At 43.6% G+C, this 26,517-nt stretch overlaps 1 protein-coding gene across 1 annotated transcript in view; it reads left to right on the forward strand.

Moving 5' to 3' along the window:
• The window catches only part of LOC109485711 (echinoderm microtubule-associated protein-like 6), a 37,320-nt gene that overhangs the window by 6,215 nt on the left and 4,588 nt on the right, over positions 1 to 26,517 (forward strand). The window contains exons 2-26 of the mRNA XM_019789376.1: positions 3,258 to 3,528; positions 4,179 to 4,224; positions 6,618 to 6,703; positions 8,327 to 8,467; positions 9,228 to 9,377; positions 9,943 to 10,147; positions 11,033 to 11,247; positions 11,998 to 12,160; positions 12,720 to 12,818; positions 13,284 to 13,398; positions 13,853 to 13,992; positions 14,788 to 14,929; positions 15,317 to 15,524; positions 16,138 to 16,275; positions 17,107 to 17,248; positions 17,947 to 18,070; positions 18,466 to 18,678; positions 19,707 to 19,886; positions 21,787 to 22,000; positions 22,972 to 23,158; positions 23,622 to 23,727; positions 24,086 to 24,179; positions 24,657 to 24,757; positions 25,297 to 25,502; positions 26,207 to 26,452. Of these exons, the coding sequence (XP_019644935.1) occupies positions 3,258 to 3,528; positions 4,179 to 4,224; positions 6,618 to 6,703; positions 8,327 to 8,467; positions 9,228 to 9,377; positions 9,943 to 10,147; positions 11,033 to 11,247; positions 11,998 to 12,160; positions 12,720 to 12,818; positions 13,284 to 13,398; positions 13,853 to 13,992; positions 14,788 to 14,929; positions 15,317 to 15,524; positions 16,138 to 16,275; positions 17,107 to 17,248; positions 17,947 to 18,070; positions 18,466 to 18,678; positions 19,707 to 19,886; positions 21,787 to 22,000; positions 22,972 to 23,158; positions 23,622 to 23,727; positions 24,086 to 24,179; positions 24,657 to 24,757; positions 25,297 to 25,502; positions 26,207 to 26,452 (3,932 nt within the window). The remainder of the gene's footprint in view (positions 1 to 3,257; positions 3,529 to 4,178; positions 4,225 to 6,617; positions 6,704 to 8,326; positions 8,468 to 9,227; positions 9,378 to 9,942; positions 10,148 to 11,032; positions 11,248 to 11,997; positions 12,161 to 12,719; positions 12,819 to 13,283; positions 13,399 to 13,852; positions 13,993 to 14,787; positions 14,930 to 15,316; positions 15,525 to 16,137; positions 16,276 to 17,106; positions 17,249 to 17,946; positions 18,071 to 18,465; positions 18,679 to 19,706; positions 19,887 to 21,786; positions 22,001 to 22,971; positions 23,159 to 23,621; positions 23,728 to 24,085; positions 24,180 to 24,656; positions 24,758 to 25,296; positions 25,503 to 26,206; positions 26,453 to 26,517) is intronic.

Raw genomic sequence — 26,517 nt, forward strand, 5'->3', positions numbered from 1 at the left:
ATATATTTCTTGTGCATTTGCCTTATATTACTCTAGTTTATGATATTTCCATGGTTTAAAATTGCGAAAACCACGCCATAACATCTAGTATGAAGCTTAGCATGAAAGTTCATCTGTGTTGCTACAAGTCATTATGAAAAAGACTAAGCTTTAACTTCCGACACTAATAGACTACAGAAAAATTGGGGTAAGTCCCATTTTTGTAGTCTATTAGTGTTGGAAGTGAAATCTTAGTCTTTATCTCATGGTATGAACCTTCTTGATTTACAACATGTACATTCACCTGTCCCTCTTAGGCAGATTTATTATTTTCTTATTTGATCGTCTTAGTCAATTGCGGATAATGCTTTGAGATTTAGTGGACTGATCCGATTTCAACGATATAAGCTTTAGGCCATGTTGATTTGATTATATGGATGACATCCTCCGGGAACCCCAAAACTGATGCGCGCGTGCGAATAAAAAAGTTCTTTTCTTTATGAAATCTACGTGGTCATGAAGGTTGAGCCAATGACACTGAATATGGTTTGGCGAATAATCTACTCTTCAAATTCATTTCTTTACATTTTCGTCTTTGATTTTGGCGTTCTACGACAGTGGTATCATTTTTTCGCAATTTACGGTATATTTTGACTCATTTTGCAACTGTTAAGTACGATTTACAGTATGGTTGAAAACGGCCAAAAATTCATGCACGCTTCGATGTCATCCATATAATCAAATCAACATGGCCTTTAATACCTCGTCCAAATCACGGCGATTCACTTCCGTCTTTACCCGGCTCTGTGTATATCCTACCGGGACAGGGATGGAAATACTGGGTGCATGTGCACCTTAGTGCACCCAAAATTGGAGCTGTACACCTATTTTCTTTCAATGGGTGCGCCAGTGCACCCGAATATTTTTGTAGGTTTACGTATATGTCAAGATGTTAAATTTAGAGTAGTACTTTGATTTTGTCAGGAAAATAGTAAAATCATTCTTGTACATGTAGTACTTTTCTTTAGAAACAAAACATAATCAGTTTTCCCTGACATTCTAATTATTTTATCTTATATGGTGCACCCACAGAAAAGTTTGAGCACCCATTTTTTCAGGTTGGGTGCACCAGTGCACCTATTCGCAAAAATGAATTTCGATCCCTGGCTTTATTTCATCCAAATCACGACGTCTCACTTCCGTCTTTAGCCAGCTTGTGTATATTATCCTACCGGGTATTTCCTGGGGATAAGGTTCATACATAATTCACGAGACAAGCGTGTTCGCTTGTTACCGAACAAGGACCAGTGTTGACGACAATCGCTTTGCGTGCGGCGAAAGCCCCACTTCACTCAACCCACGCGAATGTTCAACAAGCTAATCATTGTGTCAATAGGAGGGCATGTTGGGAGATCACAGGGAACTGGATCTGTATCTATATCTGCCGGTACAACCGCCCTTAGGTGTAACACACCAGCTTCGCAGGTACACGGCGCGGCGGCAGCTGGCTACATTGAACTTATCCTTGAATATCAAACTCTAAACATTGTTTAAAGCTAGCCTCCCGTGCAGGCCCCGTGGCGGTTGAGAAGAGTGGACGTGGACGGAATGGAACCTTCTCTCGGCGGCTATGTAGGATGGCCGGCTATATTAAAATAACGAGTTCTATCTGAAGGACAAGCAAACTATGTGCAGTTCCAATATTTGTTTAAGGTTTTTGTTGTGAAACTTTATAGACTGTTTCCTCTATGTTAACACGACTTCATCCCCGATTTGATGGATCGCTTCTCTTCCTTTTTTCCTTTTATTTTCTACTCGAGCGAAGAAACTTGTTTATCAGAGAGAAATCCACCACGAAACCTTCCGTAAACACAGTTACGCTTGTTTGACAACGTCCAGCTCTTATTCACCCATACGTTCCCAGGAACTTTATTTTGCGGTTTTGTATAATTTCTGTTATGTAGTCAACTTTAAGAAGGGTGTATAGTCCTAAAGAAGGGGGGGTCGGGGGGTCCTTTAGGAAGAAAGGTTAACGTTGGGCGTCCTCATTTGACCCTAAAGAAGCATAGTGAAACTGAGACAAACTTAGAGGAGAGGACTGTATTGTACTGGAGACCAAATTTTATGAACGTTTTAAATCTAGATTTATATAGGAGGAATATATCGTAGTGCTGTGCATCAAGTTTGGCCTAAAGAGCCCTCCATGGACGATGCCACTTTCTTATCTAGCCTCCATAGAATGCCAAAAACTGGGGGTTTTGGGGTCTTCAGGGTCTTTGGGAGCTTTTATGTGCTATTTTCTGATTGCATATAGACAACATAGCCGGCCTGATTGAATTACCCCCGTTTTTTTTTTGAACTGGGCTGATCAGAAAACAGCCGAAGACCACCAAACCCCCAGTTCTATAAACCTACTACAGAGGCTATTTCTTATCCTCAAAGTCAACACACTCGAGTAGCGAACAAAAGGCCGCGTGTAAACCGTACACAGTGATACAAGGGGTGTGTCAGCGCACACTTAGAAACCTGCCTAAACATTTACATCGCGTTGTCTCTACACACGGCTAGGGTATCCCCAGAAAAACACGACCAACAAAAGAACCGATCATACTATAGCCTCCGTAGCAGGCTTATATAATTGGGGGTTTGGTGGTCTTCGGCTGTTTTCTGATTAGCCGAGTTCTAAATAACGGGGGTAATTCAACCAGGCCGGTTATGTTGTCTATATGCAATCAGAAAATAGCACATAAAAGCTCCTAAAGACCATATCAACCCCCAAACCCCCCAGTTTTTGGCATGCTATAGAGGCTATCATACTACAGGTTCAATACGACAGCAAATTTTTATGGAAATTCTTGTCACAGTTCTGGGCGTATCGTACAGAATTCAGCTATCTTGTGAGAGAAAATATTTTCTTAGATCCTTGTAGAGGGTATGTTCTGTCATGACTCTGCTGAAAATCGTACCACAAAAGAGCAGCGAAAAGAATTTGACCGAGTCTTTTCAAAAGAAAACGCGGGAAACCTACACGGCTACGCCATTGTGGCGGGCCCAAACAACGTTGCCATAGCGACGCCGAAAACCTGGTGCAAAGTTTCACCTCCGAGCTATAAATTACCGAACTTTAGTCATCGGAATAAAAAAAAGCGCGCGTATAGTGTGTCTCGCGTCTTAACAGTGTAGTCACGCCAGGCTGGTTGGTTAAAGATCTTAGCGTTATACCGCGTTTTTCACAACTGTTGACCGATGAAAATGTTTTGATATGTCTCTGGCCGTAGCGATAGCGGCAGCTGAGCGGGCCAAGGCGGTGGTGATCCACAAAAACGGCGACGCCTTCGACCCAGGCAGGAAGTTCGTCGTGAACGAGAGGGTCGTGAAGGACCTGGACACGTTCTTGAACTATGTCTCGACTGATCTGGGAACGACACCATTTGGGCCTGTTAGAAAGCTTCACACTCCCAAGGAGGGCCACCGGGTCAAGACGCTAGAGGACTTGGAGTCTGGCGGAGTGTACGTGGCCGCCGGGAAGGAACGCTTCAAGCCTGCAAAGTGAGTAGACGCGCCCATGTTGACATGGCCTCCAGCGGCGACCGTGAACTTTGACCCGTTCGATCCGCCATTTTGAATATGAGTATTGACCTTGAAAGTAAGCGGAGTGGGCTTTAAAGTTGATTATCACCATTATCAATTATCACAGTGGTCTAAGTATATCACTTTTTGAATATCGGAATGTGATATTTGATATTTTATTTTTCAATACTTTTTAAAATTAGTACAAAGATGAATAAACAGTTCTTTGGTCTAGGCAGTGTTGTTCTCATCGTGGGGATTTAGGTGACAGAAGTGCTATGAAATTTTGGCATTTGTTTGTTTAACAAAACCCTTTATCATCTATACAGTAATTACAGTGAGATATTAGAGACTGTATATGTGTATATATAATTACTTACTCGTAAGGCCAAATGTACGCTTGACCGTAGTAGTCCTGATATGAAAACTGTTATCTGACTCTCTAATCTAAAATTGACTCACTGTAAAAAATCTCAATTCAGCTTTGTGTTTTTCTTTCAACCAATAAAGCAATTCAAAGCATAGGCTACCTGTCCCACAGACATTACAAATGGACCAGCCCGGCATAACCGAGTGCGTACGTCTCACAACCACAAACCAATTAAAATTCTTTGTTGTTGTCATTCCAGTTATGGCGAGTATGTCCGCGTTCGGACTCAACTTCAGCACAGCAAGGTACGTAACCATGGTGATACACGTCACGTTGCCATAGAAACCGTTTGAGTACCACGCGCCATGTTTTAACGTAACGACGCTCTTTGTGTTGAAGTGTGTACCGGTAATTCCAGCCAATCTTGTCCATATTGTCATGTGTGCTTATATGATAACTCGGCAGCTCGGTGGGTTGACAACAAGCTCCGTTAGACACAAACAGTGTTGCTACATGGAAATTGCCACTTTTGTCCCTGAAGATGTGGTTGTGAGACAGGTTTACAACAAATTGCAGACATTTTGGAACAGCCGTAGATCTGTCGTGCCAGGCTTAAGACAACAAGTTTAGAACATTTTGGGACAGTCGTAGACTTGTTGTTCCAGATTTACGACAAAATGAGAACATTTTGGTACCTTCGTGAATTTGTCATACAAGATCGAGATGCTTGTAACGAAAGATCATTGTCAACGGTCGTTTTTGTCGTAGCGTAGTCGAAAGTCATACTTTAAGATAGTTGCACGTCAAATGTGGCCGCCATGTCTCCGCCTAAGTCAGAATTGCGACCGCTGGTCTTTATGAAGAGACGTTCTGAACTGAAACTTTATTCCTTCAACTTCTCTCCGCTAAAGTCCGACCCTATAGGAGAGCTGGGTCTATATGAGGTAAGATCTTCTGTCTGGTGGGAAAACGTTGCTTCAGCATGACACTGGTGTCGTTATATGTTGTCACCAGCACGATAATGGTTAAAAACACCATTCCACGGGTCGCACACCAGACGTTTGAATCATTTGTCTCAAGCACATGCACGTCAGACACTCATTGACCTAATAGATGTAGGTACGAACGGTAGGGATTGGCTAACGCACCCCTTAATTGTGCTCCAATTTTTACAAATGGTTGATTAAAAATCAAAACAATTGAAACAAACGCACTACGTAAAATCGGCATCCAATCTAAAAAGCCATGAAGCCGACGCCAGGCCGCATTCACTGCTGTCATGACGAATCACCTACAAGAGCAGCTTTGGGTAATTAGCCTACGCTGTAGACTCCACCGGGCGATTTTCTTTTCCAAACACGCGCAGTTTCGTAATCGTTATTGTAGTTCGACAACGTATAAACAGATGAGGAATTCAAACTTTCACTAGACTTTCCTCAGAGGGGTCCAGGGAAAGTTTACACGTCTCTGAAGCCAACGAGCTGGCCTGTGGCGACCCTTAAGATAGCCTGATTTCCAGGCTACAGTAGCGGAGGCAGACATTGGTTAATGAGGTTGTCGTGTGCGCAATCCGTGGGAGATAATTACCGCACAGTCCGCTGTAGGGTCTGGACGTGTCGCTCCACCGGACATTTCTACGGGAATACGGATCGTAGAATTCGGCAAAAAAAAGGAGAGTAAAATTGGCCAAGGGAGTCCGGCTGCGGGGAGGTAGTTCTTTCCCTCCGAACTGCGCGGCCAGTCAAACCTACAAGGCGGCCAAACTCCCCCGGCAATTATTCTCCTGTATATAGCCAGCGTAGTTAGTCTGGTGGGGACTAGCGTCCGGACGTGTTGCGGCATAAGCGGAGTGAGAAATGCACCACCGGGTGCCTGTTGCAGTTTCGCGGTACTGAAAATTCACCGGGAGCGACATCCATGGCGAAGGGAAATGCTCAGGTAAAAATGCGGCGTCATTTTACCCGAAATTGGATGTATTTTTGTCGTTTGGAGCAGAAATTTATTGTTGACTGCTTCGCGCGTGATCTCAGGATGTCTCTGTCACGACGCTATACATGTACGTTCTCCCCATCTTTTGATTTGATGTGACAATTTTGAATGCACAGAATGCTCGATCAGTTCCTTGTTATCCTTAAAAAATACCTTCGATATTTCAATATAGACTATTGGTGTTACTGTAAAATGAGTTTTTAGCTTGGGTTTTGGCATATTCAGCCTTAGTGATGTTTGTTAATCACCAAGCAGATCTTTTGGTGGGGGTAAGACAGTATCAAATTGGCCAGTCTGTATCTATTTCCCCACACAACAAATTTTTGATAACTGTTAATAGGGACACAAGGAGGGGAAGCAACACCATTTTTGAAAAGACGTGCTCCTCCCTGTTCGAGTGCAGGCAGACCTTGGGTGGGGAAATGGATACAGACTGGCCAATTTGATACTGTCTTACCCCCACCAAAAGATCTGCTTGGAGATTATGTTTGTGTGCGAACGGAGGACGTTAAGCTGTTCGGCCTCTCCAATCTTCAATATTTTGACGCCTTAATATTCATCGAATCAAATTGCACGATCTATTAGTTCTACTTTCCCCGATCTATTAGGTCTACTTCCCCCGAAGACCTGAGTTCGGATGATACATGTATAGCTGCAGGTTTTGGGGTTAAAATATGGCGTTTTCAGTATCTTTTTGTTTTTTTTCCAGACTCAGGATTCGAAGCCGATTGTCAGGAGGAAGATTCAGGTGTCGGCAAAATGGCGGAAGGTCGACCAGGACATCTGTATCATACAGTAAGTGTTGTTTTATGTGTTTTTCAAAACTTAAAATCTTATATTTATTTATATAGTAGAGGGGATTCATTCCTCAAGCTAACCGACATCTCACACACGCAGTCGTCCCTCAGTAAGACATCTGGAGCCGCATAGTTCCCGTTTAGAAATTTTATTAAGCCTGTTACACGACCGGTTTCGCCTGTATGGCTTCTTCAAGTGTACAGAGGCTCAATTTTGATTTATTTGTTAAGCATTATTTTTGGATTGTCTGTATCTTTCTGTGTGCGTTTGACCATCTGTGTGTGCATGTCAGTGCCTGTGCGTGAAAAAGCATGCTTGTGCTTGTGCGTATGTCTGCGTAATATGCGGAAGTCTGCCATCTCTGACTGTCTTGTAAGCAAACATTGAGAGTAAATGTTTGGACTGGAATGTTTAAGTACAATTTCTCGGCTGGGTAATTTTAATTCTAAACGTTATTTTTCATTTTGCATCACACGCAGAAGCAATTTTCACTAGGCGACTTGCTGTTTATCCTTCACCCTTTATTGCCTGGCTTATTTTTTACTACCACCTGTTGCTAGCGCGACTTTGTTATCGACAATAAAGTCGACTTGTTTGCGATCATCTTCTTCTGTCTCCATGGAGACAAGCTCCTGATGTCAGTGACTATTGTCCCCGTTGCTAGGCAACGCCCCCGTTGCCAGGCGACCGTCCGATGAAGAGGAGCTAATCCTCGGAGTTAATGAAGACATGAGAAGGAGGAGAAAGGATCTGTACCGGCTTTGTGCCGGCGTAATATTACGCTTTGCCCAAATATGTTCTTCCCCAACTAGTAGATGCGGCTGCGTGGCGTGTGACAGAGTAGGCTGTACCATTAAATGCCGTATTTTAGGGGCTTTGACGTTTTTTTTTTCAGCGCACACCTTTTTATTATTTATCTATTTTGTATTAGTAAGACTCATGATAAATGTCATAGCTGGGGTGTTTTAATACGCCGAAAGACCGATACAGAAGTGGGGCTATCAAAATAAGTGTATAACTTGAGTGCAGCCTCGCTTTGTCCGTATCCTTATCCTTTTTTTTTCTCAAAAAATTTCGTCTGTTGGGATGCATTTTCTATTATATGTAGACGGTCTATTAGCTGCTGTTTAAAAGGACAAGGGTGGGAGCCGGCTTTGTGCAGAACTAATTACGCATTGCCCAAATAAGTCCTTCTCCCACTAGTAGATGTTGCGTGTGACAGACAGGCAGGGCTACACCATTAGATGTCGTCTGCCGGGGTGTATTTACTGTTGTACATGGAAGGCCTGTTAAAAAAAGACAAGGAAACATATTTGACATGGATTGGTCAGGGTCTCTTCCAATAAGTAGTATACTAGTATTCAAGAGTGTCAATATTCTAACTGTTTAATTAATGTTTTTTTTTCATTTGCATCCAGAAGACCTAAAAAGCTTTTTTCTCTAATTTTTTTTCGCGCATGTTTGCTGTTTGATAAAACAATACGGCGAATTTGTCAAGAGGCCGGAGGGTCTGAGAGGGTTTTGCTCATACAGTTTAAGCACTGTTGCTGTTAAATACACAACAACTTCACCAAGGCTTGTTCTGAGGGTCTAAAATGGTTTTCCTCTTGCATTTTCCAGCATATTCCGTAACGGAGACACCCTGACGCCCCCGTCTAAGCTGCTGTTTAAGAAAGCCTGGCTGCAGAACAAGTGCACCTGGGACGTCCTGTTGGAGATGGTACAGGAGAAGGTCTCACTCGACTCAGGAGCCATCAGGAAGTAAGTTATCCATCCATCTTTTTATCCATCCATCCATCCATCCATCCATCCATCTATCCATCGATCCATCCATCCATCCATCCATCTATCCATCCATCCATCCATCCATCCATCCATCCATACATACATACATACATACATCCTTGCATCCATCCATCCATCCATCCATTCATCCATCCATCCATCCATCCACCCATCCATCCATCCATCCATCCATCCATCCATCCATCCATCTATCAATCAATCAATATATCGATTCATAGGCTGTTTTATCGATATCTCTTTCGAAAATGAATGTTTTCTTCCTTAATTCGCTCGTTATTGTGGAAAAGGTTTCAGTGGAATTAGGTCCATATTTAGGGAATATGTCAATCAATCAATCAATCGGCAAATCGATTGTATTGATATTTTACTTAACAACTCCAAACCATGAAGTTCGCTATTGATGTAACTGTCATTAACACTCTCCTTTGACTAGTGTCTACCATGTTGTTGAGTTCCAAAACCCATGTACATGTACATGGTTTCCGGTTGCCGAACATTGTACCTACTACAATTGCCATGGAAGTTCGTCTTATATATCATCTATTTCTGTTTTCCCGTAGATTGTACCGTTTAGACGGAAGGCCGGTCCGTGAGGTGGCAGGCATTCAACACGACTCATACTACTTATAGTAGTAGGGCCTTATATACATGGTTAGAGTCGACATACATTGTACCTGCTATTTATTCTTCTACATTATATTCTGTTTCGTTTTAGGTTGTACCGTTTAGACGGGAGGCCGGTCCGTGAAGTGGCGGACATTCAACACGACTCTTATTACGTCGCCGTCGGGAACGAGGGACTGAAGAGGGTTGAGTACGGACAGGCGCCAAAACAGACCTTCTACTCTTCCACCAAACGGAACAAGTAGGTTCTCACTGAGATTATGAATTGTGTTTTCGTCTATCAGCAAGAAGGAAATGAAGAGCTGCAAGTTAAATCAGATTGAAAAAAAACTGAATGAACTGAGAAAGAAACAACAGGAAGGCCGCCGTACGATTGGACGTGAACGGGGCTTCAGAGAAAAAAATAATAATTTTTTTTCTAGATAGGCCGTTGGGTCTTTATCTTATTTGCTTGTCTTATTTGCAGTTTAATTGGATGTGCAGGGATAGATAGGGTCCTCCTCGAGTACGATGGACTAATACTCAGCGATAGAACAATAAGAAAACTACGTTCCAATGCATTGACCTGCGGTTGAGACTTTTCTAATTTGCCGACGAGGCAGCGTAATTGGGTGTATATCGATAGATTGAACAATAACAAAGCGACTTTCCCCCGTAGTGAACTGCCACCGCTTGAGTTCAGACAGAAGTAAAAGAAGGAGGGCTACGCACAGAAGAACAAGGAGAGCCAGGACTGTAGTTATTCATTTACTAATATGATGATAATAATGATAATAATAATAATAACTAATCGGCATTTTCTGCAGTGAACTACCACCGCTGGAGTTCAGACAGAAGCAGAAGAAGGAAGGCTACGCGCGGAAGAACAAGGAGAGCCCGCGGGAGGAGACCCACAGGAAACAGGAGTCGCACCGTTCCGACCACGGGCACCGGGCGCGGAGAGAGGAGCCGGCTGCCCGCAGGACCATCACTTACGCACCCGCCAAGAGGAAGGCATCAAGGGCCAGAACGGTAGATATTTATGTAATAATTGTTTAAAGTTAAAACATTTGATCCAACACAATAAAGTTCTCTCACATAGAGCTTTCGACCAGTCACTCTGGTCTTCCTCAGTAGACTGGCCCAGTGAGAATTGTCACGTGGCGTCTTTCAAGTGTGACGTCAACACTGGGTCAAAGGTATCTGGTAGACGATGTCAGCCCCCGTCGCGGTCCACATTTACCACATTTGTGGAAGGAATGACATGACAGGTGACTGATAGATGTTAACCATGAGATATGGGTTTAAAATTCCCCGTCATAATATTGAAGGCCATTTGAGGACCATCACTTACGCACCCGCTAAAAGGAAGGCCTCAAGGGCCAGGACGGCAATGGAGGCTTGTTATTTGGCAATCGCATTTCAAATTCTGTAGCTAGGTTATCTCGGGTGCCTTGAGCACGCTGTGAGTAAGTTGTTTAAGCCTCACAGTCTAACCAGAACGGTTTTTTGTGGAAGAATAGAAATAGCAGGTGGCTATCACCCTTTTTAAGACATCCTTGTCATTCAGGAGACCATACAGTAAGGTTTGAACCACTCACTGTCCTTTCGGTAGGGGCTAGAACCAAAATAAAGGCTGGCTTGTTTCGTGGCTATTATATTTCAACTCTTAGATCCTGTAGATAGATTATTTCAGTTTCTTTCATGTCTTGTTGATAGATTATTTCAGCTGACATTTTTTTACCACACAGTGCGTTCCTGCAAGAAGAATGCGATCGCCAGTTTGTCCTTGTCTCTGTTTATTATTATTTTTTTTTATGTAGATTTTTTTATCCAATGCCTACGTTCTAAAAGAATGACAGTGGCCCACACGGGGTCCCGGCTTGAAAATTAATGTACGTTTTCGTTCTTTCACAGGAGACGAAAAAGGACCCTAACGCTGACAAGACCCCCCCTCCGCACCAGCTGAAGCTGGAATGGGTATATGGTTACCGGGGTAACCAGTGTCGTAACAACCTGTTCTACACGGCTGACAAGGAGGTCGCGTACTTCGTGGCGGGAGTCGGCGTCGTGTACGACCCCAACAAGCATGCGCAGAAGGTGTTCTTCGGCCACAGCGACGACATCGTGAGGTGAGAAATGGAATGTGCCATTTGAGGTGAAGGGGTGTTTTAGAAATGATAAGAATAAGTAGAATAAAGTAGAGTTTTTTGCCAAGTCTGAAGTCGTGTACGACCATAACAAGCATGCGTAAAATGTGTTCCTCAGCCACAGCGACGACATCGTGTGGTAGGGACAGGGATGCACCATTTCAGCCGAAGGGGTGTGTAGGGACGATAAGAAAAAGTGGAAGAAAGTGTAGTTTTTGTCGAGTCTGAATGAAAGGTAGACAAGGTAGACAACCAACCACCCTTCTTCACTTTAGGTCACACGGGAAAGGACCCGAAAATATTGACACATGACACCAGTAATGGATTTTGGTCAAAGGTAACTTAAGTCTATACCGTCCCCTGTCCTATAATGGCGGTGACCCCCGAAAATATGCCCCTCCCCCAAACTTGGCAGTGTTCTTTTCTCTCCCCATAATTTGGAGATCCATCTGAAACGCAGCTAGAGGCATTTTGTTGTCTATACCTCCCCAATGTTTACAATACTTATATGAACTATTACCACGTTCTTTCCTCCGCCCTAGCCTGGCTATCCACCCAGAGAAACGGTTGGTAGCCACAGGACAGATCGGGAAGGACCCGTACACCTGTGTGTGGAGACCGTCTACCACCCCCCCTCCCCGTCCTAACAACATTGATAAATGAACTTACCACGGTCTTTCTTTATCCAATATGAATACATGTACTTAAACGAATGTCTTTCTTCTGCCCTAGTCTTGCTATCCACCCGGAGAAGCAACTCGTAGCCACAGGACAGATCGGAAAGGACCCGTACATCTGTGTGTGGGACACCCGAACCCTGGATACTGTGTCCATCCTCAAGGGAGGGGGTCACACGCACGGAATCTCGTCTCTCAACTTCGACGGGGACGGAAAGGTGAAAACATTAATACTTCCAATATCTGACTAATATTAAAAAAATTCTCTTAAAAAAATTTCTTATGCGCTTTGATCATCCTGTATTAAACAAACCCATTTCTAATTGTATTTTCAACATCCCAAAGAAACGAGAAGAAGCCGAACCTCTGTATTAGTGTAGTTTTAGAGCTATTTGTACTTTACCTTACCTTTACCTAGTCCCATCCTCATGTCTGAGGGTCGGGGACTATTTGTACTACATTTGTACTACATTTGTTCACCTGTACTTAGCCCGATAGGGCATGAATGTACAATAAAGGTTATTATTATTAGAGTAGATTTAGAGCTGTTTGTACAACAAACATGTATATTACCTATTTCATCTGTTCACCTGTACTTAGCCCGGTAGGGCATGAATGTACAATAAAGGTTATTATTACTATTATTAACCCTAACATGTAGTTCCTTGGTTTGTTTGTTTGCATATCTTTAACGATAAAGGTAAGAATAAAATACATGTGGTACCAAAAAGTCAGAACAATGTCTTTACCATCTATGTTATTATGTATCGGGTGCAGCATCTTGTGTCTGTGGGGATGGACAACTATAACCAGGTGAACGTGTGGGAATGGCGGTCGGGCAAACTGTTGGCCAGCGCCAGGGGACACACGCAGAAGGTAAGCCATACGTTTACATCCATGTAAACAATAATAGACAATTAACTATCCTGGGCTACCTTCTTTACTGGTTGGATAATCCCATGGACGTTGGAACTCTGCACTATGGCAAATCCCTCGAATCCCAAGAACGGCTGGCTATTCAAAGACCTGCACTCATTCAACCAACCAACCAACCAATCAATCAATCAATCATCCAATCGACCTATCGTTTAACCAACCAACCAACCAACCAACCAACCAACCAACCAACCAACCAACCAACCAACCAACCAACCAACCAACCAACCAACCAACCAACCAATCAATCAATCAAATGTTCTACATGTATTTTTAAGAGACATTGCAGTTCAGAGCTACGTTGTGCCATCTTGTACACATAACATAGTATATATTTTTTATAAGCCGATTGGATAAACGTCATACAATGTAAAGATCTGATCCAATCTGTGTTGTTGTTTTCAGGTGTTTGAGATGAGGTTTAACCCCTTTAGTGAGGGGAACGCCCAACTGGTGAGCTGCGGAGTCAAACACATCAAGTTCTGGGAGCTGCAGGACAACTCACTCACCAGCCACAACGGTTAGGGTTTAAAACTATGAAATGACATAGTATAATGACAAGATCTATCTGATATAATACATAGAAAAAGACTAGTTGATGTACATGTAATATTCTGTAGTATACATGTAACCAAGGAGGTTAAATACAACTCCATGATGTAACGTTACGTTGTTCGGTGACCATTTTACTGCATTACCTTGACTCGACTTTTTTGTTTGGATCCACAAAATTAGCTTGTCAATTATTTCTGTTAGCTACTTATGCCCTGTCGTACATGTAATACACATGTAATATATCGATACAAACTACAATGCTGTCAAACAATAACACATGGTAACCACAGAGCACAAGCGTTCTCATTATTCGACGACATTATACTCCTCAAGTGTAAATTATAAGTGTGTTCTGTGACGCTCACAGTTTGTGCACAACATTCGGTGACGTGTACACATGTTCCGTGACGTTTCCACAGGTGTGTTCGGTGAGGAGGAGGTGACCACCATCTTAACCGTGGCGCCCTTCAAGGACGGCGTGACCTTCAGCGGAACGGTCAGCGGGCATATCATGATCTGGCGCGGGAACAACCTAGAGAGGACAGTGGAGGGACATACAGTAAGCTTTGTTTGCTTGTCTGTTTGTTTACTGTAAGCCACGTTCCTTCCTATTCTTTTCCACTACATGTTTCATTTACTTGTCAATTATCAACAATTATTGGTATTTGTATGCAACTCCAATATTCTAAAAATCATGCATATCTAAGATATTTTAAAACCTACTCTCATACTAAGGACACATACAATAGTGACAAGTCTAGCTTGCCTTTGGTTTCCGAATAGGCATGAAAGACTAGAAATTGGCCAATTTCTACTTTTACAACCGCTTCTTAAGTAGAGGCTACGTCCAACCCAAAATTATCGATCTGTCTATCCATCCATCCATCCATCCATCCATCCATCCATCCATCCATCCTTCCATCCATTCATCCATCCATCCATCCATCTATCTATCTATCTATCTATCTAATATATCTATCTATCTATCTATCTATCTATCTATCTATCTACCTATCTATCTATCTAAGTATCTATCTATCAGCTATCTATCTAAGTATCTATCTACCTATCTATCTATCTATCTATAGATCGATCGATAGGTCGATTGATTGATCTAAATTATATTCCCATCTATCTATCTATCTATCTATATCTACCTATCTACATCTATCTATCAATCTATCTATCTATCTATATCTACCTATCTATCTATCTATCTATCTATATCTACCTATCTATATCTACCTATCTACATCTATCTATCTATCTATCTATCTATCTATCTATCTATCTATCTATCTTTCTATCTATCTATCCATCGATCGATTGATCTAAATTATATTTCCATTTCCAGGCCGCCATCATTTCCATGTACCTGGGGGAGGACGGGCTGGCCACTGCGTCACGTGACGGGACCATCAGGCTTTGGGACACCGACCTCAACGTCATCAGCGACATCCGGGAACTTCGCGAGGGCAAGGAGTACGGCAGAGAAGGTGATCTGAAAGTTTTCGTTGTTTATTGTTTATCAATGTGTATTGGTTATATTTAATAGGTACGCTACTGTGATTTTGCAGCCAGGGGCTGAGTTGTGATGAGCTTACAACTGGCAGGGCTGACACAAGAATCTGTAATAGCAGCCTTTCAGTACTCTAGTGACAGTAAATCACTCTCTGTCCCTGTCTCTCTCTCTCCTGTCTCTCTGTCAGTCTCCGTCTCTCTGTCAGTCTCAAAAGACTATGACTTAACTGCGCAACATCAAGATGGTAATGTAAAGTTAAGATGGTAAAACTGACTTTGAGCTCAAATTGAAACCACAACCTCCAAAATACATTCTTGGTGAAGCCTTTAAAATACCACCCTGCTCTTCTTCTCACCCAAAGACACGACAGTACGCAGTGTGTGCTGGCAAGGCAAGAACGTCCTGGCAGGAACTCAGGACAACCAGATCTTCGAGTTCCGTGTGGACGGGCCGACGGTGAGCAGTACCGACGCCCTGATGCGGGGACACGCGGAGGGAGAGATGTGGGGACTCGCGACGCACCCTAAACGATCGCTGTTCGCCACTGCTAGCGACGACAAGACTGTCAGGTCAGTTGAGTGTCTTTGACGCGATTCACAAAGAAGAATTTAATTGGACAACAAATGTAACGGGTTAATTAAGGTATGGCAAAATATTCATACAAAGTTGACCAGCTTCTGTATCTGTGTAGTCGTTACGACCGCCTTTCAGCTTAACACACCAGCTTCTGTATCTATGTATCTGTTTTAAACAGCCTGGATAAGGGCCCTTCGGTGCAGCACACCATCGTCTGTATCTGTAAAGACTGTACAACCAACCTTCGGCGTAACACAGCTTCTGTATCTATGTAGGCAGAATCAGTTTTAAACAGCCTGGATAAGGGTCCTTAGGCTTATAAGTTGCACAACGGCTTCTGTATCTGTATAGTCGTTACAGTCGCTTTTGGCGTAACACATCAGCTTCTGTGTCTCTATCTGAACAGCCATACCAGTTTAGCAGGCACGCCACGTGCGGCAGCTTGTTGTATTACACCCAGCGGTCTGTCACACCTAATAGTATATAATCTCTTCACATTTAACTATAAGCTTTCAGCAAAACCTTCGGTATTTAGCAACTAGGCTCTACTCAAGCGCTAACTAGAAAGTTACTGATTAATTCTAATCTTGAACTGGGATTCCACAGAATCTGGGACACGAAAGACCGCAAGCTAAAGCTAATGAAGGAGCTGGATCAGCCGATGCGTTCCGTTGCGTTCAACAGGGACGGGAGCCATGTTGCTGTAGGGTTTGAAGACGGAAGCGTGATGATTCTGGACGGAATGTAAGTAGTTATGTTTACCGAAGGAAAGCAGTATTTTTGCTACGTTTCCTCTTCTTCTTCTCCAAACACTAACCTCTGACCTGGTCAATGACCTGAATCAGACCGTCTATCACCTTGATAACTGGTGTTGGGTTACATAATGTTGCAATTTTATAGCAGAAGGGATTTAGACTCCTGTCTGACCATATATATGAATCTTATTTGAGTACGAATTAACAGAGCAGACCATATGCGAAGGTAAACATTATGCATTTGCTTTGCAAAATGTTACCTTTCTAGTTTTTCTTTTACTTTAACTCAGGAAAACGTCACAAGTAAACTGTTACTCTGAAGACTCGAGCTCAGTCATTCATATTGACGAATTAAAATGAGCGGATGTTACCTGAAACGTTTGACAGTTTTTAAAGTCTATCCAGTTGCTTGAGTAACAATGTTCTTGTGCATGTCATTACAATGAATGCCTAACTTTCATCGACGTCTCGGAAAAACGCCGTTTCAAGAATTTATTCTATATCTAATGTTGATTATATTGTTAAGCAAATGTGCATATCTACAGTAATGTAGTTCTAGTTTGTACGATACCACGTTGATTCCAATGACAAACATATATACATGCACGAATAGTAAATGTAAAAAATGTAGCTGGCAAGGGGAGTTGGCCGGCCACAGAGGATCCAGTTCTATGCAGGCAAACTAGACCCGCTATGGCCTAGTTCCTGGCTAGCAACATTCAGGCAGATTTCTACTATTCATTAAGCCTCCAAAGGATACTAGAGACTAGATTTGAGCACAGGCGACAATGCACTAAAACCGGCATGTTTGTCTCCATAGTAACCTGTCAGAGAAGCAGCGTCTCCAGGCGGGAAAAGAGGTGATCCACGACCTGAAGTACTCCCCGAACGGCGAGAGGCTCGCAGTGGGGTCTAACGACAACCGGGTCGACATATATGACGTGGAAGATGGATACAACAAGGTGGGGAGGACCCCCAGTGCTAGTCCCTCTCAGTACCTTCACCAAGAAGGTTATGTTTTCCGTAGCGCGTAAGTGTGTGTGTGGATAGTGTTCAGCTCCAAGGACAGGCATGTTACTGTGTGTGTGTGTGTGGATAGTGTTCAGCACCAAGGACAGGTATGTTACTGTGTGTGTGTGTGTGTGGATAGTGTTCAGCACCAAGGACAGGCATGTTACTGTGTGTGCGTGTGTGTGGATAGTGTTCAGCACCAAGGACAGGCATGTTACTGTGTGTGCGTGTGTGTGGATAGTGTTCAGCACCAAGGACAGGCATGTTACTGTGTGTGTGTCAGTGTATGTGTGTGTGTATGTGTGTGTGTGTGTGTGTGTGTGTGTGTGCATAGTGTTCAGCAAGAAGGACAGGTATGTAATGTTTGTGTGTGCGTGTGTAGATAGTGTTCAGCACTAAGGACATGTATGTTACTGTGTATGTGTTTGTGTGTGCGTGTGGATAGTGTTCAGCAAAAAGGACAGGCATGTTACTTCTGTGTGTGTGGCTAGTGTTCAGGACCAAGGACAGGTAGGTATCTGTGTTTGTGTGTGTGTGTGTGTGTGTGTGTGTGTGTGTGTGTTTTGTGTGTCTGTGTGTGGTTTAGCACGATAACTCAAGAAACTTTGGATGGATTTTGATAAAACTTGGTACCTCCCCTCCCCCTTAGATCGGAGAGTGCCGGAAGTCATCCAGCTACATCACGCACCTGGACTGGTCCAAAGACAGCCAATACATCGTGACTAACGACGGGTCCGGGGAGAGGCTGTACTACAAGGCGACAGGCTTCAACGGTAGGTCGGAAACAAACGTATGCCAAAATAGGATATTGGGGTTTTTCTATCTTTTTAAATATTCCAACATTTCATGACTTAACATAGTGACAGCACACTCTAGTTATATCATCTTATTTTATGCCGCCACCAACGCAGAGGACGAATGCAGGACAAGTACTCATTTTCACTTGAGTTAAGTGAGGAAAGTCGTGTAAAGTGCCTTTCCCAAGGGCACAAGATCGGTGGCATATCAGGACTCGAACCCGGGACCTCTTGGTTCCGAGTCGAGTACGCTGCCGCTACGCCACACGACCCAACAAATGAGGATTTGAAATGCTTCTTCATCATATTTTAAGACTTGAGAGAGAAAAATAAAATTTTCTTATCTTTTATCTTGTTTCCCTCGTGTTCAGCCGGCGATCACGTGACCAAGTCGGACGAGATCAGGTCCATCACGCTGGACACGTGGACGGGCGTGTTGGGGTCAGAGGTCAACGGCATCTGGCCCAAGTACGCCGACAAGACTGACGTCAACGCCGCTGACGTCAGTTTCCATGACAACCTGATCGCTACGGGAGACGACCTCGGGCTGGTCAAGCTCATGCGGTTCCCCTGCACCAAGAAAGGTAACTACAGGTCACTGAGATGTTTGCACTCATGTGACTTTGACGTAAGCAATGTCCACCAAGCAGCAAGTTTAAACTGTAATTTCCAAATACAAGAAATTGAGCTCACCCAAAGTTTCGACTGTACAACTCCAGTCTTTGTCAAGGAATGAACAATCCACCGCTTCCGTGACGTCACGCAGATAACACACGTGACTCCGTGAGCAGTGAATCATAGGTTACAGAAAGTCTGTGGCGCCCCCCGTCTCTGTTGAGGGATGGTTGTTATGCCCTGATGTAGATGGCCTCTTTAATCCCTCGTGCAAAGAAGTCCGGTTCTGAGTCCAAGATTCTTACTTTGTCCAGTGAGACTGAATGACCAGGCGATTCTATGTGCATATGTTGTGAGACCTCCAAAATGTGGGTGAGTCCAATTTCTTGTGTTGGACATTACAGTTTAAACTTGCTGCATAATGACTTTTATCAACACAGATGAACTTTCACGATATGTCCACCATGTTTGATGATTAAACCTGAAAGGTGCCAGGTGAATTCGACTTTGTATTTGTAATTCGATCTAAGGTCACGTATTTGCACAATTCATTCAGGTTCGGACAGCATGGCGGCTCTGACGTCATGTCGAACATATTCACATGACGTCATCGCATCCCCTTCAACCATTCCGGCGCGCACATTTTCGAAAAATAATCAGTCAATGGTACCTCTAGCGTCTAGGGGTACCGTACCATTTAACTTTAGATAGATAGTGTATATCAACATCTGTGTTAGATTGTAACTCATGAATGCTTTGAAATTCCAAACAAATCACATAGTTCAACAGGAAAATTGATGAAAGACCTTTATTGTACATTTTTACTCATTCGAACTAAGTACAGGTCATGGTAAATAGCGATGGTAGACTTAAATATATCTATAGTAAAACTACATATGTACAGGTTCTGCTTCTTCTCGCTTCTTAAAACAGTTGTAAATGTAAGAACAGATGGAGCTTATAAGACAATGACCTTTTAATTTGTTCTGAAATCCAGGGGCAAAGTTCAAGAAGTACGGAGGTCACTCAGCCCACGTGACGAACGTCAGGTTCACGGGTGACTACAAGAGGCTGATCTCCATTGGTGGAGGCGATCACGCCATTTTCCAGTGGGCACTGGTCGGAGGGGACGCCGGGAAGGGTGATGACGACATACAAGGTGCTGCAACTGGAGACGGTGTGTTGTGCAGTGCTGTTGTCTATCATTCATTCATTTATTCATTCATTCATTCATTCATTCACTCGTTCATTCATTAATTAATTTATTTATTCATTCAGTCAGTCACGTCATTTCATCGTTGTGTTGCGTTTTCGAAGTGTATTGTTGTACTGACGTGTTTTGTTTCATTCATTTATTCATTCATTCATTCATTCACTTCATCTCTGGTTGTTTTGTCGTGTTTTCGAAGTGTGTGTTGTTGCACTTGCGTGTTTTTGAGTTTGAGTTTCAGTTCTAATAATCTCTTCATTTTCATTTCGTTTTACGTTTTTTTCCTAATGAAAAGTTAGTTTCTTACATAGCCAGACACATAGCACACAAAGTTATGCAGTGTGCAGGATACTGTCCACTGGAAAACTTTGAGTGTGCTATGGGTCTGGCATCCAGGCTATTTCTTATACAAACGATACAGCTAAAGCTATAGTGAACCTGTACTATTTCACCTGGTCTTTTGAGCCACTTTTTGGCCCTTGATCCGTCTACAGTACGAAAAGCTTATCGATTGATCGATTCATTTGTTGATTGATTTGTTGATTTTTTTGGAAACTTTTGAATTTGAGGACGACACATCCGACAGTCAGCCGATGTGTGTGTGTGTGTGTTTGTGTGGTTAGTTTTCAGCACCAAGGACATGTATGTTACTGTGTGTGTGTGGATACTGTTCAGCACCAAGGACAGGCATGTAACTGTGTGTGTGTGTGTGTGGATAGTCTTCAGCACCAAGGACAGGCATGTTACTGTGTGTGTGGATGGTGTTCAGCACAAAGGACAGATATGTTACTGTGTGTGTGTGCGTTGATAGTGGTCAGCACCAAGGACAGGCATGTTACTGTATGTGTGTGTGTTTGTGTGTGTGGATAGTTTTCAGCACCAAGGACATGTACGTTACTATGTGTGTGTGGATACTGCTCAGCACCAAGGACAGACATGTTACTGTGTGTGTGTGTGTGTGTGTGTGTGTGTGTGTGTGGATAGTGTTCAGCACCAAGGACAGGCATGTTACTGTATGTGTGTGTGTTTGTGTATGTGGATAGTGTTCAGCACCAAGGACAGGCATGTTACTGTGTGTGTGTGTGTGGATAGTGTTCAGCACCTAGGACAGGCATGTTACTGTGTATGTGGATAGTGTTCAGCACCAAGGACAGGCATGTTACTGTGTGTGTGTGTGTGTGGATAGTGTTCAGCACCAAGGACATGTACGTTACTGTGTGTATGTGGATAGTGTTCAGCACCAAGGACAGACATGTTACTGTGTTTGCGTGTATGTGGATAGTGTTCAGCACCAAGGACAGACATGTTACTGTGTTTGCGTGTATGTGGATAGTGTTCAGCACCAAGGACAGGCATGTTACTGTGTGTGTGTGTGTGTGGATAGTGTTCAGCACCAAGGACATGTACGTTACTGTGTGTATGTGGATAGTGTTCAGCACCAAGGACAGGCATGTTACTGTATGTGTGTGTAGATAGTGTTCAGCACAAAGGACAGGTATGTTACTGTATGTGTGTGGCTAGTGCTCAGCACAAAGGACAGGCATGTTACTGTGTGTGTGGATACTGTTCAGCACAAAGGACAGGCATGTTACTGTGTGTGCGTGTATGTGGATAGTCCTTAGCACCAAGGACATGTATGTTACTGTATGTGTGTGGATACTGTTCAGCACCAAGGACAGACATGTTACTGTGTGCGCGTGTATGTGGATAGTGTTCAGCACAAAGGACAGGCATGTTACTGTGTGTGTGTGGATAGTGTTCAGCACCAAGGACATGTACGTTACTGTGTGTGTGTGTGTGTGTGTTACATATGTTTTTTTTGGCCAATTGACTTGTTGATTGATTCTTTTTTGTTATTTTCCTACAGCTTTTGAATCTGAGGACGACGACGATAGCGACTCGGAAGCGTCGGACGAGGAGGACTGCGATTCCGACATCGAGCGCGAGGGGGAGATGCTGTACCAGCGACCGGTCTACCGAGATGACGTCACCGAGATGAAGCGCACCAAGAAGAGGAAGACCAAGACGGTGGACCGAAAAGCGCCCCCTGCCGACAGCCTGGAGCTGGTCTTTGTGCACGGGTAGGTATCTTAACAAGAACTGTGCCTATCTACTACTAGTAATATGTGAATAGATTAGGGTTAGGATCAGGCACCGTTCTGGATAGTCTCTATTACGTCCAGAACCGTGTCTATCTAGGTCTTAACGTATTCAGAACCGTGCCTGTCTAGTTCTATATCATATCCAGATCCGTGCCAATCTAGTTCTATATCATATCCAGAACTGTGCCAATCTAGTTCTATATCATATCCAGAACCGTGCCAATCTAGTTCTATACCATATCCAGAACCGTGCCAATCTAGTTCTATATCGTATCCAGAACCGTGCCAATCTAGTTCTATATCGTATCCAGAACCGTACCTATCTAGTTCTATGCCTGAATGGGTTAGGGTTAGGATCAGGCAAGCTTCTGGATAGTCTCCACGTATCCAATAACGTAGATTTGCCCAGTCACGGTAATGGATATTCGTGACTATCCAGAACCTTCTCTATTTAGTTCCATGCCTGAATGGGTTTGGGTTAGGATCAAGATAATCTTCAACAGTTCAATTTCTCTTGTCGAAAAGAGATTCCTCGTGAATGAGATGGTACATGCAAATACTGAACATAGCGTCAGACTCTGTTTACTCAGTCACAACCATAGTGGGGCAGATAACTGAAATAATCTTTCAAATTGTGATACAAGCATCAAACTTAGTACAAGTACTCATGAGACATTACTCTTTTGAAAAAGTACGCGGGCCACTTGATTTGACCTTTGTCGCCCCCTAGTGGCGCTTTTTGGTACTGCAGCCGACCTTCCGGGCTTTTTATCTCCTGTTCTAAACATTCTACAGTCATGATTTTTATGTGATTTTTATTTGAAAGATTCCTCCAAAATTTGATGTTATCTGCTCCACTACCAGTAGAACAGTACTAGTAACTCTCATCAAGTCCGAGATCATTTCATTCACTTACACGTACAACAAACATCTTACCATCCCCCCTTCAGCTACCGCGCGTACGACTGTCGTAATAACCTGTTCCTGACGAGTCGTGGGGAGGTCGTGTACCACGTGGCTGCCGTCGCCATCCTGTACGACAAGACCAACCACCTGCAGCGGTTTTACCTACGACATACGGACGACATCATCTCTATGGCCAAGCACCCGCAAAACGACGTCTTCGCCACCGGACAGGTAAAATGAAAGATGTGTTTTCAGACTGTCTACTAGCTTCTGTTTCTGTAATTTGAACCACAAAGCCTTGAACCTTTAAACTTTAGGTTAAAAGCTCTTACCGGAAGACCTGGACATCTGTCACCTGTTTGTTACCTAGAGTAAACCTTTTTGTAAACTCGCATTTTCCTAGAACTATGATCGTACAGTGTGGAACTTGATGCCACCAAGTACAGTATAGACATCATCACTAGATAGTTCCACTTAGATGTACAAAGGTTAGATGTGACAGATCTTACGGTGTAATATAGCCGTGAAATATAGCCAGCTGTCGCCGCACCGCGGGCCTTAGTGTTACGCCGTAGGGCGGTTCATTATAGATACAGATACAGATACAAAAGGACTGACTGACTATAATGTAGACTCGCCATACTCTGGATGTCAACACAGATACAGATACAGAACCTGTTATTTTGTTCCGCAGGTTGGTAAGGACCCGGCCATCCACGTGTGGGACGGTAACGACCTCAGCACCCTCATCACCCTCCAGGGTCAGCATCAGCGCGGGGTCACGGCACTCGACTTCTCAGGTCAGCTGACATATCACGTGACGCCATATTGGTGTCAGGCTGTTACTGTTAGCATTCTAGGTGACATCGCTTTCAGCTCTGTCGTTGTTTGAAATATAAAGGTGGTACGAACATTGAACACACGTTTTAGGTGGGTCGAAGATATTACGTCAAACAAATGGTAATGGAAAGTTACTACAGATAATTCAGAAATGAACAAAGAAAGAAAGATATTTCAGTCGACAGTTGGCTCTCTCTTAGTCTGGCCAAAATTCGTACATAAAATACATTGGCGACTTTGTCTTAACGCACAGTCCAGCACAAGGCTCTAGACACCCTTGCAAGGAATTTAAGACCGTTCCGTTCTAAATTATTGTAGGGGATGGCGAACTTCTGGCGAGTGTTGGACTGGATAACGACCACACCGTCGTGCTGTGGGACTGGAAGAACGGCGCTCCTCTCGCCACCACAAGGTAAAGACGAAAATATCAACAAATTCAGATCTTCCGGAGGTAAACCACGTGTTTTTAAGTTCAAATGTTGTCGGTCCTTTTGAAGCACAAGATCTACATCACAGTCGTACGTATCATAAGCGCCCTCTGGCGAAATATAGAGAAACTGCACAAAAGCTATGAGCCTCCACCGAGCTGTGCGTTCTATCTAGCCTCTACCAGGCTTCGGGAGGCGGCTGGAAAGAGTAGAAATCGGTCAAATAGAGAGATAACATGCCGAGGGAGTTGCTCCGCTAGAGAGTACATTTTGCGGCAAACTGTTCTCTCCAGCAGACCAACTCCCTTGGCATGAAATCTCTTTATTTGGCCGAAGCCTGGTAGATCAGGCTACTTTCTGCCAGGTGCTTGTGATTCTGTGATTAACGATGGGGTAGTGAAAGTAAGGTATGACAATGAAAACAAGCGTATGTAATAACTGTATGTTGAACGTGAATACAGGGGCAGTAAGGATCTGCTGTTTGAGATCAGGTTCAACCCGCACAACCCAAACAAACTGGTGACGGTCGGCAAGAAACATATAAACTTCTGGACGAGATCAGGTAAGGAAATGGATAACAACGATTCCTTATCGTCTATGTTATTCTATGTACAACAGAATGGGTCTTTACAACATTTCCTAGCTTGGCATGAACATTTGGATGCTTACAGGTCATATTTACAAAGCAATGTCGAAATCACCACCAAATTTCTCATCGTTGTTACCCTAAATAACTCAATTGTAGATATTAGAATACACCATATGTTGTTGATTTTTTTTGGGGGGGGCGGGGGGGGGCATTGAACTCTTACATTGATTACATAGTCAAACCTTTAGACTGTAAAACATAACCTACCGAATTTGACAAAACATGTCAAACACTTAAATATCAAAATTTTACATGTTTAATGTTCTCGTTGTCTTGTCGAAAACATCAAGATCGATCTTGTTTGTTTACTATGTTCCATATTTGGCCTACAGGCAACACATTCAAGTCCAAGCGTTGGATTTTGGGAAGGTGGGGAAGAAAATGTTTTTTTTTTTTTTATAAATATATACATTCATTTATTTCATTGATCATTTTCCACATTTGTCCCACAGGAAACACCTTCAAGTCCAAGCGTGGGATCTTCGGTAAGGTGGGGAAGATGACCAGCATGCTTTGCGCGGAGTTCGGGCGTACCGAAGATGACGTGTACAGCGGTGGCGCGAACGGTGACATCTATGTCTGGAGCGGGAACAAACTCGTGAAGGAGGTTGAAGCGCACAACGGACCTCTGAATTCCATCAAATTTATTCCAGAGAAGGTTTGTAATTGATTTGATTTGTTGAAATTGCAACAGTGCAATACACGTGGGACACAGGCAGCTGTTGCTGGTGTTGTGCCCCACACATAGAAACAAATACAGGACAGACAATATCTTCACTTGATTTACGTGATGAAAGTCGCGTAAAGTGCCTTATAATTACCCAAGGGCACAAGATCGGCGACATGGCAGGGTTCGAAAACTGGGACCTCTTGATGATTCCGAGACGAACGCTCTGCCGTTATGCCACACGACCCCATGTTTATCAGTGATTTTTTTAATCTACAGGGCGACGTGGTTACCGGGGGAAAGAACGGTTCATCCTATCTGATATTGTAGTTTCTAGCTACTCTTTGTTTAGACCGGTTTTATCAGTGAAATTTCGTCAATACAGAGTGTAAAGCACAATTAATGTTTTCTACAGGGCGTCGTGGTCACCGACGGAAAGGACGACTCCACCCTTCTTTTGTGACTGCTCTGTGCTTAGACCTGTTTTATCAGTAATATTTTTATCTACAGGGCGTCGTGGTAACTAGCTGAAAGGACAGTTCCATCCAAGTGGCTTTCCTAGGAACTACTTTGTGCTTAGAACTGTGATGTTTCGTTTACAGGTCGTCGTAGTGACAGACGTCCATCCTAGCGGCTTTCGTAGGATCTACTATATCTGCTTAGACCTGTTTTATCAGTAATATTTTTATCTGTAGGGCGTCGTGGTTACCGGTGGAAAGGACGGCTCCATCCTGCAGTGGAACGACAACTTTGAGCGGTTCCTGAAGAAGTACAACATCGACCGGTTCTCGGAGACGCGGGACTCCCGCGGGGTCCTGCTGGACGATCGCCCGGCGGTTCGCGCGGTCCTGCCCGCCGACGGACGCATCCTGGCCGGTACCAGGAACGGAGAGGTGCTGGAGATCGACCTCAGCAACGGGCTCTTCTCCATACTCGTGCAGGTAAGGAGGAATTGTCTTAATGTTCTTTAAGGCGAGGCCAGGAGTCTTCAAGAAAATCAGATATC

This window comes from Branchiostoma belcheri, unplaced genomic scaffold (assembly GCF_001625305.1).
Source record: "Branchiostoma belcheri isolate BF01 breed outbred unplaced genomic scaffold, Haploidv18h27 scaffold78, whole genome shotgun sequence".
Taxonomy (NCBI): domain Eukaryota; kingdom Metazoa; phylum Chordata; class Leptocardii; order Amphioxiformes; family Branchiostomatidae; genus Branchiostoma; species Branchiostoma belcheri.